This window comes from Corythoichthys intestinalis, chromosome 9 (genome assembly GCF_030265065.1).
Source record: "Corythoichthys intestinalis isolate RoL2023-P3 chromosome 9, ASM3026506v1, whole genome shotgun sequence".
Taxonomy (NCBI): domain Eukaryota; kingdom Metazoa; phylum Chordata; class Actinopteri; order Syngnathiformes; family Syngnathidae; genus Corythoichthys; species Corythoichthys intestinalis.
Genome location: NC_080403.1, coordinates 4,404,441 through 4,419,863, shown reverse-complemented (window position 1 = coordinate 4,419,863; position 15,423 = coordinate 4,404,441). Strand labels below are relative to the sequence as shown.

At 38.4% G+C, this 15,423-nt stretch overlaps 1 protein-coding gene across 1 annotated transcript in view; it reads left to right on the top strand.

The window, feature by feature from the left end:
- slc6a11b (solute carrier family 6 member 11b) overlaps positions 1-15,423 on the top strand; it is a 78,943-nt gene that overhangs the window by 56,063 nt on the left and 7,457 nt on the right. The window contains exons 12-14 of the mRNA XM_057845016.1: positions 5,131-5,233; positions 5,489-5,589; positions 14,544-14,714. Coding sequence (XP_057700999.1) covers positions 5,131-5,233; positions 5,489-5,589; positions 14,544-14,714 — 375 coding nt within the window. The remainder of the gene's footprint in view (positions 1-5,130; positions 5,234-5,488; positions 5,590-14,543; positions 14,715-15,423) is intronic.

The following is a 15,423-nucleotide window of genomic DNA, read 5'->3' as shown; positions in this document are numbered from 1 at the left end:
GTTCTTATGATTTCCGTCTTGTCTGATTGCTTTAACATGTTATTGTCAAGGTTGTTAATCCTACTTTAAAAAAGTAATTATTGTTACAAATTACTTCTCCCAAAAAGTAATTGAGTTAGGGATTTTATGGGTGGAACATGGTAATTGTTAGGTTGCGCTGGGGAATTGAACCCCAAAGCAGACAAGGGAGATGACTGTAATTATTCACAAGTTTTATTTTCAGGTGCGCGCAGATGGTCACAGTAGTGCGTGTGCACGTTGGGTGCTAGCTGGCAAGCGTAGTTGTGATCTCAGGCAACGGTACAGGTCAGGTAGCAGTCACGGGGAATCCTGGGACGGAACAAAGGTCAAATTAGCCGGGTGTATATACGTAGAGAATACCTGATTGCTCGACGTGACTGACGGGAATGCCGAAAGAGTTGGTCTGGCGACGAGCGGCAACGACGATCAGGCTTTTGTAGGCAGCTGATGTTAATGGCTGGCAGCTGTCGCCGCTTCCCCCGGTCTGGTCTCAAGCCTGCAATCAAGGAGCCCTAACAATTGTAGTGTCTAAAATGACAATGCAAATGAAAATGCGAATGCTATGCTAACGCTTCGAGCCACCTAGCCAAGTACTTCTCAAATAGTGGGGCACGCCCCCCCCAGGGGGGCGCAGAGCGATGCCAGGGGTGGTGCATGTGACCTCAGGGAACATGCTTTTTTTTTTTTTTTTTTTTTTTTGCCATACTAGAATAAAGTGTACTTGCGCATCCACTCAGTGGGTGGCAGTGGCGCTCTCATTTTCAAAGTGCGTGCAGTATTTTTGAAGTAAGCAAGAGCACACAGAAGAGTGATATGAAGAGCTGTGCGCCGTTTTCGAAAGCCATTTTCTGGCCGGAGTCATGCAGCGACCCACTGTCTTCTCCGGTTCTCACGTGTCCGCCCGAGAAGTGCCATTTTCCGCTTGGGATCGTCACGACGACCGCCCTCACCTACGGTTCTCCCTCGGCCGCTGAAAATGCGCTTTTTTCGGGCCGTTTGCCTTTTGGTTTTGACATTTAATACAGTGGTAGATGAGAAAAGACCACTGTTTACTGTGTCTAAAAATGTTTATAGCGGACAGCCGGAAGCCAAATCAATTAAGACGCCACTTAATGACATTAGACCCCAATCTCATTGATAAGCCACTTGGTTGTTTTTCAGCGAAAACGTGCCGAATATTGCCAAAAATTGTCCCGCTTTGTCAGAGTTATATAAGTAAACCTGTGAGCACTGTTAGCATGCTCAGTGCAAAATAACCCCACACCATTGCAAACTGGAGGTGATACAGTGAGCTGCGAGCAGTGAAATTTTTTTTATTTATTTATTTTTTCTTCTATTCAGTTTTGTTTTTTCGGTCAAATTTTTTGGCATATTGTCCTCATGAGTTAATGTTTCTAATCAATTTGAATTTGTTATTATTTATTGATTTTATTTTTCAGTATCAAATGGTCAAAAATGTACCTTGAGTGTATTTTTACAGTTTGGATGTGACTTTTTTTTTTTTTTTTAATTCAGGCAAATTGATGCGCGTTGTCTTTTCTGTTACAAACAAAACAATGTTGATAAAGTTATACTTTATAAGTTGATCTCTGTTATGTTCTCTAATAGAAAAAAAGGACACAATGTGAGGCAGAGGCGTACTTATAATAGTAATATTATAGACAAATGATACTATTTACAGTTGCGGCAGAGTTTGGGGGGGGCGCGAAACATTTACGTCTTCCTTGGGGGGGCGTAACAGAAAATAATTGAGAAGCACTGACCTCGCCAAACATCATCATATTTTAAGCGGCGTCACAACCCCCTTCCCTCCTCCCCTCTCCCACCCTGCACTTACCAGGGCAGGCAGGCAGGTGCATGTGTGACAAAATCAGACAACTTGCGCTTCATCTAACCAAATTGTAGTAACGCACCCCATCACATCCTCAGTAACGGTAACGGCGCTGCAAAGATGGTAAAAGTAATTAATTAGATAACACACCACTGAAAAAAATAATGCTGTTATACTCTAACGCGGTTATTAACAACACTGGCTATTGTCCATGTCATATCGATGTCAGGGTCCCTTTCCTTTGCTGACCTGCCATGTTGTGTCTCATTAAGCAAGTTTATTACTTAGGCTTTTGGTTTTGTACTTTCTTTGCACTTAAACTGCCTGTGACACAAAAAAGCATGTTTATTTCATACTACACGTGGTATTTTATGCTGAATGAAATGCACTGCTTGGATGTGTGTGGAAGCAATTGATATATTTATTCAATTTTCTGAATCACGCGCCATGAAAATGAGTGACTTCTGGCCAGCATCTGGATTGAGGAAGGAGGCAAATGTGACGTCAGCAGTAGAGATCATCTTCACAATGCAGCCATCACTGTAGCATGCAGAAGGACTGCAGATTCTACTATGGATCAGCTGATTTTGCGGATTAATTTGTTTATTTTTTGCATCACGCCAGCCCAATGTGCTGCAGGCTTTTGTTGCTACACCAGGGAGAGTGGTGTAAGGCTTTTTGAATTTCCAAAAGATTCTTGTTCACAGTGATGAGCAAAACGAGTCCGACAACCGAGGAAACATTGGACGGACAAGGAAGTGCGTAAGCGTCGTGTTTTATATTGTGTCAAATACTGGGATCATGGCTAACGTTTTAATGAGGAGGTGGCTGGCATTTTGTGGGTGACAAACCACCGAGAAGGTCACTCGACCGGCGGCCCGTTGCACACCATGGTCACTGACCAATAAAGGCATGCCTGCCGGGAATGGGCTTTCCTCGGCTTGGCCCCGCTCCTACGTCGGCTGGTTTGTCCACCAAGAATGGGCTATTTTCGGCATTTATTCCCCGCGACAAGCACTGCCAGCCCGCCGTGGCTGCAGCCGAACGACGAGTCGAAACGCTCACTTTCCTCTCTCTCCGAAGCCGGGGCAGGGAAATGACAAAAGCCGGACTAACTCCAGTGGCATGAAATACCGTTCGGGAGAGGAAGAAGTCGGCAGTTTTGACCATTATGCAGTAATTTTGCCCTGTCTTACTGAATAAATGCGTTTTTAATATTTCATATTCCGTTTAGCACAAGACTGTTATTTGTCATGACCGTACCATTTATCTAGCAATTGGGGAAAAGTGCTTAGATAAAAAGAATATCCTATAAAAATATTGGAGTAGAGAGATTGAAACAATGATGGCAGTTTGCTGCTCCCTGTCGCCTTTTCCTCGTTATGAATCTTCCCCCTCAATGGGCTGAATTCTAAATCAGCTGAAATCCAGCAGGGAAGTAGAGTGCTACAATGACAGGCGTGGTTAAACGGCAGATTAAAAAACTCATTTCTCGTCGTCTGCGCTTTGCCAAATTGTTGTATGTAGTCGATTTGTCAAAATATGATTTTACTTCACATAACAATGCAATTTAAGATTTCTTAATGGCATCACAGACACTTTAAGTATTCTTTAAAACAAGCGTAATATAATCAAAACACAGGAACACTGGGATTAATGTGAAAGAAGATTTTTTTTTTAATTGTCACATTATTATTTTTGGTTGGAGCATTCTGGTGGTCCTGACAATTTTAAAAGTACGCCCGGGCCTCCGGGCCATTTATATTGTCGACCCCTGCCAATGTTCAAAACCTGAACACCCACACCCATCACCTGAGTGGCAAGGATATCTATGCCAGTCGCCTACCTCGCCCACAACGAACGGTTTCCGCAGGTTGGGATTCTCGCTAAACTAAAAAGCTCTGTGGATGCTAAGAGAGAAAAAGTTTTTGAGCTAATCATTCTTAATTAAAAAAAAAAAAATATATATATATATATATATATATATATATATATATATACATTAGGGCTGTCAAACGATTACAATTTTTAATCGAGTTAATTACAGCTTAAAAATTAATCGTAATTAATCGCAATTAATCGCAATTCAAACCATCTATAAAATATGCCATATTTTTCTGTAAATTATATATATATTATGTAAAATAAATTGTTGGAATGGAAAGATAAGACACAAGATGGATATATACATTCAACATACGGTACAAAAGGACTGTAGTGGGCATTTCACTCTACTGTCATTTAAATCTGTCTATGCTGTCCTCACTCCGAAGCGTCTACTTTTTCCAAAGCTAGACAGTTAGTCAACGACGCCTTAATAATTAGACTTCCTTTTTCATCTGATTTATTAATAAAATGGCCTCAAACCATTGTGCTCTTTAGACCGTCTTAAAACTACAAAAAAAAAAGTACACAAGCATTGCATTAGCAACAACGTTAGCTTAGCACGCTATACAGGTTCACTAAACATAAACAAAAAGTGTCTCATACAAATAATATAACATTTCCCTTGCTAACATAATATGTACATTCTTTACAACAACCATACTTATGGACAAATCTTGTCCAAGGATCATATAAGCACAACATTATCAGCCCGAGACGTCGTGCAGCCATAATGAACTGGAAAGAAAACAATAAACCATGTCGCAAAGCGACCACAAGAGTTCGCTGTTGGACAGCACAAAAAGTCTTGCTGTAAAACTTACCAAAAGGTAGAATACTTTCTGAGCGGGACATGTGCGTTAATTGCGTCAAATATTTTATATATATATATGTATATATATATATATATGTATGTATGTATGTATATATATATATATACACAACAGCAGATACCAGAATAGTCAAAAGGCCTTCTCTTGTACATGCACACCAGTGCTGTGAATCCTCAGCTTTTCAAGAATTAAAAAAAACATACAACTCTTTGTGTTTATCACAAAGTGTTTGATATGGAAGAGCTACTAAATATTTCACCATATCAGTTTTGGTGTAATGGAATTTTTCAGCAACACGAAAAATTGCACAAATCGTCCAATCAGAATGGTTTAAACAGCCCTCATGGGACACTGGAATATTTGCCTTGTAACCGTGAATGACTGTAGCTACACTTCAAGGAACTTGAGGTTCATGCACTTCCTGAAACAGAGTTTCTACTCAGATCTGTTCAGCCATATAGGCCTCAGCCCATATATCGTTAATTTCTCAATTAATTTTATGAAATAAATGTAATTAAAACAATTTTGCATGCAATAATGTTATGCCTTGTTTTCTGCCAGGGAGGGATGTACGTCTTCCAGCTGTTTGATTCGTACGCTGCCAGTGGGATGTGCTTGCTCTTTGTGGCCATCTTTGAGTCCATATGTATCGGATGGGTTTATGGTAAGAAATGACTCAAGACTTCCTATTTAATTTACTGTAGATTGTCCAGTCCTGTCTGCTCACTATTCACACATTGAGACAAAACTGAGGTAAAACAGACCATTGTCGACTCTGCCATCTGCTGGATACGAGGATAATGCAGAGGAGTGTCTGAGGGTTTGCCCAGTGGGCTGTGTGTTGTGTCACCACAGATTTGTGATGTCATTTAATGTATTTAAATCAGAAGGAGGAAGTAAAGTGGCGAATGTTTTTCAGGCAGCGACAGATTCTACCGAAACATTGAGGACATGATTGGCTACAAACCTGTTTTCTTCATCAAATGGTGCTGGATGATCTTGACCCCAGGCATCTGTGCTGTGAGTCCACCACACCAATCCACATTCATGTACATACAGTATATACTTGTTTCAGCTATAAGTTGTTGCATCGTTTGGTCAACATTTGTTAATAAATTTTGCTTTATGTCAAAGCAAGTTCACTTTTCTAAGTGTTTGATTTTACTTTTTTTTTTTTTTTTTTTTTATTGAAATGGTGATTGGATAATTGCAGTAATTGAAGTAAAGGACAGAGTATGACATGTTTTTTGCCTGTAGTTCGCTGACTGCAAAACTTAACCATTCATTTTCCAAATTTAAAACACTCTGTGGCTATAGGCGGAGTTTGACTTTTGTGTGAGGGAAGGGAAAACATGTTAATGACCCCCGAAACACTGTGTCAGCATGTCATGATCTGTTCGAAAAAAATGTTGACCCATTATGAAATACTTTGTAGGATTCTTGTTCATTTCATTCATTTTTTTGTTTGTTTTATTGCTTTACAACTTTTATAAACAACATTGTACCGGCTAGGTCTGTATTTAAATTAATATATGTATTATTAATATATATATATATATATATATATATATATATATATATATATATATATATATATATATATATATTAATATATGACATTTTTCGGCCATCGGGCCAGGCACTGCTCCCCCCTTTATGCAGAGCTTTTCTTAGACCAGGTTCACAAGGCGCTTTACAATCTCAAATTCACCCATTCACACACTAACGGTGCTGCTGCCACTTCAAATTTCCGAATGGTGCGCAACGAACCAGTTTGCAAGTAAGGCATATGAGTTTGTGTTTTTTTATTTGTTTTAAATAAATAATAATTTTCACAAAAATTCTCTAATTCAAAGTGTGCCACTTATACACTGCAAAAACAGACATCCTCAAACCTAGTTAAATTCCCTTGTTTTCAGTGTAGATCTACTAGAAATATAGGAAATTATCTGCCAGTTCTTCAGGTAATTTTTACTCAGATTTCTTGAAATAAGAATAGCTGGCTGAAAATAAGCTTAACAGACTAAGCAATAAATTGCTATAGTTAAAGGGAACAACGGATAGAAGAACTTGTAGTTCTTAAAAAATAAATGTTAGTATGATTTATAATAATGTGACATTAAAATCCTTCTTGATGCTTTTGTTTTAATAAAATTTGTCAAAATTAGCTTTTGTTTTTGTTGATGCCACAATGCACTGTGGGCGTTGACGTCAAAGGGCGGTGCTGCAGGGCTTTCAGAGTATGACTCTAGCGACATAAACATGTTATCTGTTCAGCCCTTTCAATTTGAACCCGAGAGGAACATTAATGAGCAGGCCAGTGCTGTCGATTATTGTCGATATTTCACAAAACGAGCAGCAAAAGCAAAATGAACTGGCAAGACGAGGTGAGATGAGAGTAGAGAAAACCGGTGTTCTGCCAAAATGTCCTACACTGGCCAAACATCCCACAAGAGGCGAATATGACACCCAACGTACTACGGTGTGCTTTCAGCTTGTTTTCTTTAGATGCATACAGGCAGAACGTACTAAAAATCTCTTAAGAAAATACTTAAACATAATAATATCAAATAAGGGTGGTTGAACTTGAAATAGCTACATGACTAATGTGGTCAACAGATCAACAATCTGCTTTAAAGTTACCACAAGAAAACAATACTTAAATGTATGAGAGGGAAACACATGCAAAAAGTATTTTGAGGCACTGAAAAGGTAATAAAAGAGTAGAATACAAGAATAAAAGTATATGTAGTCGCTGCTTTTAACCAATGTGCGAGTGTGTGAGTTGCAGAACACCGGTAAGGTTTGTCTAGTGACAGTGACAGCTGCGGACTCTGCCCTTTCGCTGCATGCAGGTAGCGTTCAAGACTACATTGTTTAGTTACATTAATTAACACTACAAGGACCATGTTTTTTTTCGACATCCATAGTATGTGTATTGTTTATTGATCATTAGCTGCAATCAGTAGCTAGTCCTCAGATGAAAATCAACAAATCTTTTACAGTCCGCAAATGTGGAAGCAAGCAGCCAGAAATAACAGAGGAATTGCATAAAAGGGTTTATTGAACAAGCAAACACTCGATTGTGAAAAGGGAGACCAAAAAGGGTTTGTGACAGCAAGTCAGGCTCAATTAAAAAAACAAAACAAACAAACAAACAAAAAAAAAAACAGAGGGAAACCGCAGTGAGAGGCAGACGAACAAAAAAAAAACAAGGCAAGGATGCAATTCGCAACAAAGGGGTCAGGAATACAAACTGGCAAATGGCAGCAAGTCAATATTTCGGCAAGCTGCCTAGGATTGTTTTGAAGACCCTGCTGATGAGCTGGAATTAGATGCAGGTACGATGTAGGGAACTCATCCCACAATACTGTAACAAAAGCTGACCACCAGCAGAATGTCCTTTAATCATAAAAAGCTTGTTTGTCAGAAATGTTTTTAATTCAAGAATTGAAATTGTTCAAATCACTATTTTAAAACATTTTATTCTTGATTTAGGTGAAAAATGACCTACTTTTAGATGTCTTAATAAGAACAAATGGTAATATTTACTTAAAGTAAATGGAATAATCCGATGCATTAATCTGCTAACGAGTCTTTAGAAAATTTAAAAATATATTTGAGTAAATTTAAGAAAAATCTTTTTTAACTGTATTTTCAAGCACGACAAATGTAGGCCCCTCCTGGTGGCCAAAAAGTGTCACTGCATAAAATTGACTTTCATATATATATATATATATATATATATATATATATATATATATATATATATACACACTCACTGGCCACGTTATTAGGTACACCATGCTAGTAACGGGTTGGACCCCCTTTTGCCTTCAGAACTACCTCAATTCTTCGTGGCATAGATTCAACAAGGTGCTGGAAGCATTCCTCAGAGAGTTTGGTCCATAATTGGTCCATATTGACATGATGGCATCACACAGTTCACATCACATCCATGATGCGAATCTCCCGTTCCACCACATCCCAAAGATGCTCTAATGCAGGGGTCCCCAACCTATTCCACTAAGGCACACTGTGGGTGCAGGATTTCATTCTTACCAAACAAGATGACAACACTTTTTCCCCAATCTGGTGTTTTACAAGTGCAATCAGTTGATTGCAGTCAGGTGTGGCTTGTTTTAGCAGAAGCCTCATTGGTTCAACTGTCTCTGCTGGATCGGCTGGAACAAAAACCAGGACCCACAGTGTGCCTTGAGGACTGGGTTGAAAACCCCTGCTCTAATGAATTGAGATTTGGTGACTGTGGAGGCCATTTGAGTACAGTGAACTCATTGTCATGTTCAAGAAACCAGTCTGAGATGATTCCAGCTTTATGACATGGCACATTATCCTGCTGAAAGTAGCCATCAGAAGTTGGGTACGTTGTGGTCATAAAGAAATTGACATGGTCAGCAACAATACTCAGGTAGACTGTGGCGTTCCAACAATGCTCAGTTGGTACCAAAGGGCCCAAAGAGTGCCAAGAAAATATTCCCCACACCATTACACCACCACTACCAGCCTGAACCATTGATACAAGGCAGGATGGATCCATGCTTTCATGTTGCTGACGCCAAATTCTGACCCTACCATCCGAATGTCGCAGCAGAAATCGAGACTCATCAGACCAGGCAACGTTTTTCCAATCTTCTATAGACCCTACTCACGTGACGTCACAGCCACGCCCCCGCGCCATGTTGTCCGGATACTAGTCATGTTAATGCATTAGCGCTTCGTAAATTCCTCCTATTATGGCGTGTTTTTCTGCTCGTTAACATTAATAATCAAAATGGTGAAGTCGTGTGTGGCGGTCGGTTGCAAAAACAGAGAAGATAGACGGAGAGACTTGAATTTTTACCGTATTCCGAGAGACCCGAAGAGGAGACCGAGATTGACTGCTGCAATTCGACGAGAAAACTGGGCTCCAAACGACTACCACAGATTATGTAGTAGTCATTTTATATCTGGTAAGATGCATTTAATATATATTTAGAGGGTTTTGGGCTGACAACCACAATTAAGATCATTGCTAGGCTAATCGCCGACAACATACACTCAGACGTTGTGAATGAACTACCTGAAAATATATAATTATAAGGGGATAATCAGACAGTTGGCATACAATTAATTTACAATTTCACTATTGAGGTCAAAAGCCAAAAAATAAATTCAACTAGGGACAATCTGGAGTAGTGCTATCGCACTTCATATTTATTACGTATTATATATGTATATAGTGAGAGTGCTATCGCTAAACCATATAAACATTAAAAGCCCTAGCTCCATTGACAAATGATATGAAATACATTAGACTTGACAGTGGATGTTAGCAAGAACAAAAGATTTTGAATTGAAAATTTCGTAACTCACCTTCCGAGCACAAGATTCCTGCCGAATTTTCGTGTACGAGGACGTTTCACCCAACCAGCAACGTAGCATTTATAAGCCTCCAAGCTCTTAAAGTTTTTCAAACTTTCGTGAGAATAGGCTGATTTTGTGAGGACAAGATAGTTGTAAATATCAGGATATCAGATGTCAGGCGAAGCCAGCGGGTCGAAAAACATCGATTTAGGCATCAAATACGGATCTGGCGAATGGATAAACTGAAGCTTTTCCACGTAACGCCTTTTATGCAACGGATCCAATGAGTTTACAGCGTCAGATAACACCGGGGCTTCCATGAATTGCTCTATAACTTGCTCGACTAATTGAAAACAATGAGAATAGGTCTGAAAAAGAGGTACAATATGGCGGCCGGAAACAGCGACACGCCCATTTTGTGACGTAGGTGAGTAGGGTCTATTGTCCAATTTCAATGAGCTTATGCAAATTGTAGCCTCAGTTTTCTGTTCTTAGCTGAAAGGAGTGGCACCCGGCGTGGTTATTTGAGTCAGTGTTGCCTTTCTATCGGCTCGAACCAGTCTGGCCATTCTCCTCTGACCTCTGGCATCAACAAGGCATTTCCGCCCAAAGAACTGCCGCTCACTGGATATTTTTTCTTATTCGGACCATTCTCTGTAAACCCTAGAGATGGTTGTGCGTGAAAATCCCAGTAGATCAGCAGTTTCTGAAATACTCAGACCAGCCCTTCTGGCACCAACAACCATGTCACGTTCAAAGTCACTCAAATCACCTTTCTTCCCCATTCTGATGCTCGGTTTGAACTGTAGGAGATTATCTTAAACCATGTCTACATGCCTAATGCACTGAGTTGCCGCCATGTGATTGGCCGATTAGAAATTAAGTGTTAACGAGCAGTTGGACAGGTGTACCTAATAAAGTGGCTGGTGAGTGTATATAAGTATTTGATACACTGCCAATGGAAAAACCCATTGGCAGTGTATCAAATACTAGTTCTCCCAAATGTATATATATATAAGTTGTAATGCAATAAAACTGCAACAAAAATGAATGAAATGAAAAAAAAAATATATATATATATATTTATAATGCGTGAAAAAGATTTTTTAAACAGACCATGTGACTAGCACCTTAGACGGTCATTTGCTTTGCATATAATTAAAAAAAAAAAAAAAAAACTATTAGGAGAGGGCAATTTTATTTTTCAAATGATTTTTTTTCTTTGATTTATTTGTTTTTTTTTTTTTTTTTTTGATTGCAACAACTTATTTTTGGGATTGAATGATTTACACACAAATGTCCTACCCATAATCTGGCCCAAACAAAAAAGGGATTGCTTCAATCAAAGAAAACTTTTTCAATGAAAAATTAAGCGATCAAATGCAAATTGTTCAATCTCAAATAAGATTTTCGCATTCAAAAATGTTTTCTATGATTGAATTTTTTTCTTTTTTTGATTGATTTTTCTTTTTGAATTTTTATATATATATATATATATATATATATATATATATATATATATATATATATATATATATATTTTTTTTTTTTTTTTTGAAGCAACTTGTATTTTGAATGAATAAAAAAAGACAAAAAGATCCTAGCCAAAATGTGGCCCGGACACAATTCAACATTACTTCAATCAAAAAAGTCGCTTCAATCAAAAAAAAATAAAATAAAAACTTGACTCCAATCAAAAAACAAAACAAAACAAAAAATCAAAGAAAAATAGCTTTCACATGCATTTTTCTGAGTTTCAAATTTATTTTGCATTCAAACACATTTTTTTTTATAGAAGCGGCTTTTTTTTTTTTTTATTGAAAGCATATATTTTGATTGAAGCAACTTTTTTTTTTTTTTTATGGAAGCAACTTTTTTTGGATTGAATAATAAAGACACAAATCTACCTCCATATGGCTCCGCCCAGGGGATACAATTTTTGACTGGGGTAACTACATTTGCATGACACCGGCGGGCGTACCATATTCAATGAATGACGATCTTGGCGAAAAGTATTGCCTAAGCAGCCTGATTTAGAATTCCCCTCAAGAATGATGGGAAACAAAAAAAAACGCTCATTGTCGACTTATTATTATGAATTTTCTTGTCAGTTAGTTTTATTGCTGACACTACGTTTCGGGGTCATCAACACATGTTGTGCCCCCCCAACCCCAAAAGTCAAACTCCACCTATGGTCAACGCAGAATGTGCTTTTTATTGATACAGGCTTTCTTGCTTATCCTTTAATCATTTTCCCTCTTGCTGTTGCAAGGTGAAACTAGATGCATGCATCAAGCAGACAGGCAGATTTGAAATGTGAAGCTTTCATCAGTGTGAAATGGGCACTATAGGTTCTTTCTCAGTGTGTGACCTCCCCATAGAAGTAGGCCAGTGGGACGCTTTTGTGTAAATATGATAGGGATAATATTCACAATTAAACCCAGTGAATTGATTGACATACAAAGATTCACTGAGTCCCTTGCATGGTGTTGACTAGCTTTGCCAACTCCCTGAAAACAAACAGGGACACCTCATTGGTAGAGCCGACGAGCCCAATAACCGTCACCATTGAAATATTTTTTTCTATGTGAAAAGTGATTTTTTTAAAAAAATTATTATAATATAATTTTACTCAAAACTGAATGAATTGGGTACATATTTGAGTGAAAACAATATCAGCAATTTATTTTTAATACAAAAAATACTACAATAAGTTTAACATCTGTCCTGCTAAATTAAAAAAGTGTAGAATTTAACCCTTAACTCATTAGCTCCCAAAAACGTATAAATACGTGCTATTTTTAATTGTTTCAGTGTCCCAAAAACCTATTTACACGTCTTTTCCTTTTTTTTTTTTTTTTTTTTTTTTTCTTACAAGAGGCCTCTCTAGGTTCTGTTGCACCTAAACTGCAATGCACAATGCTCAAAACTCATTTTAAAGCAATAAAACTGGCCACTGGAGGGCAGTAGCGCATTTTGTAAGAACCTCGGGCCAAAAAAGGAAGTGAAGAATAATAGTCAGGAAAAGGAAGTTGGAGGGACCTTGTGAAGACGCGTGATAATTTGAGAAAAATGTGGAGAACGATAGGAAAAAAACGGCAAACGACACTGGAGGAGTGTTTTGAAAAGAAAACGAAGCCATCGTCAAAGAGGGATTCAAAAAAATCTATCTTGATGAGACAGACGGTGACGGCCACAACAGCGTCAGGTTCCACACACGTTCTCCGGAGCTCACGTTGCGTTACTCTTGACCCCGAGGTTGAAACCAACGATGAATATGATGAAAAAAGTGAGACCGATATTGATCCGGACTCATCAGATTACTGGGAGCCACCTCATTAAACCGGGAGCAGCCGAGAGCCTTCCCCGTTGTTTTGTGTGCAAATAGTTCAACAGTTCAATAGTTTAGTTATGTGTAAATAAATTGTTACATCATTGTTGTTTCATCAGAAATTGGAAAATTGCTCAAACTAAGCTAATTTCTAATGCTGATTTCTAAAGAATGGGAAAAGATATGAACTAACTTTTTTCCTGCTGAAAGAAGATAGTCTAATCTTTCTTTTGGTGGGTTCCATGTTTATATAGCAATGGAACAGAATTTTCTGTGGGCCTTGCAAAATCAGTCAAAATCCAGTAAAACGGCCGGGAGCGAAGGGCCTTGCTCCGGTGAAAATTGCTGGGATTGAATGAATAAAGGTCCTGAGCATTTTTTGTGTGTGTGTGTGTTTTAAATACTTTTTTAATAAGTGCAAACATAACCTCTGAGGTAAACTTTTTTTTTTTTCAAACAACTCCTCAGCAACATTTTTGTAAAAATGATCACTCCCAATATAATGTAGAAATACAAATGAAATTGACAGAACACAAACATAACACAGTTAGTGAAAATAAAGTACACAGAGAAGAACAAGAAAACGAATTATCATCATTTTGAACATGCTCTTTTCTCGCTTCACCCAAATCTCTTATCTCCCACACTCTTACAGTATGTTGTCTTCCATTTCATCATTAACCAGTGAGATGAGTGGGATTTCGTATTGTCATTGTTCAATCAGCTCATTGGTCAAAATGCAGGAGGGGCAGGGGAATGGGTTTCCTTGCAAATTCTTGTAAGACCCCATATGATGTTCGTTCATTCTACAATTAAAGGCTGATTAATGCTTCTGCGAATCTGCGTTGCGGTGACGGCAGACCTACGCCATTAACACAGACCCGATTTGGACCGTACACTGTAGCCTGTCATGCACCTTAAAAAAAATCCTTATCACGTGTAACGTCAAAGCGTTGTGACGTGGACGACAAAGGACTGTGATTGGTCCACTCAGAACAATGTTTATGGTTCAGTATAACAACACCGCCACTTTCAAACATTCAAAAACCTCTGCAAACATCTTCTGTGTTGCCTACACCTCAACATTTGTTGTTCAGTACAGTGGTACCTCGACATACGACCGCTTCGACATGCGAGCTTTTCGACATCCAACGGAAATTTTGACTCGTCTTTTGTTTCTACATACGACAACATGCTCGAAATATGACGACATGACAGCACCGCAGACAAACGCACGGCGGATTTTCTTGTGATCTGTGTTTTATTGTGCACGCTGCAGGGTATTTTCCTGTTCTTCTTGATCAAATACAAACCACTCAAGTACAACAATGTGTACATCTATCCTGACTGGGGTTACGGCATCGGCTGGTTCATGGCGATGTCCTCTATGGTGTGTATCCCTCTGGGAATGATCTGGATGATCTGGAAGACTCCCGGCACTTTCTCTGAGGTACAAACATGCAAACTCACACACAGACTCGTCACCACCAACTCACTAAATTTTCATAAACTATGAAGACACATTTACATGTATTATTTCTTGGTACATCGGTTAATCATTTGCAACTAAACGATCTAAACGATTTCATCCTTGGTTATAATCACGCTGTTGATACTTTACTATTAATTTAAAATTTTCAAGACAATTTTTTTGCAGTTGATAGAAATAGCATACCTGCCTCCTACATGAAGCCTAACATTATGATTATGTGCTGCGTGAATGTGCTATACAGTGGGCTTATTTTAAAAACTACGGTATAGGCGAATGATTATTCATGCATTTCATATGCCCTCATTAAAAGCCGGTTTGCACAAACCCGGAGTTATAGCTTGCATATTATGCATAATAGACTTATATAGATAGAATAGACTGTTTTCACGATGACAAAACGGTGACTGGCAGACACAAAAATGCTGTAAATTGCAGTTTAATTTAGCATTTGCTGTGTAATGGAGTGTTATAAATAATAATAAAGTTATGAAAATACCGTAATTTTCAGACGACAAGGCGCACCTTTTTTTTTTGCTTTTAATCAAGAATCAAGACTGTTTTACGTCCATATCTATAAAGAATTCAGGGATTTAAGCATTTATTCACAAGAATTTTCACCGGAAAAGCTCTGTTTACATATGGCGCCCGCCACATTGACTGACAGACT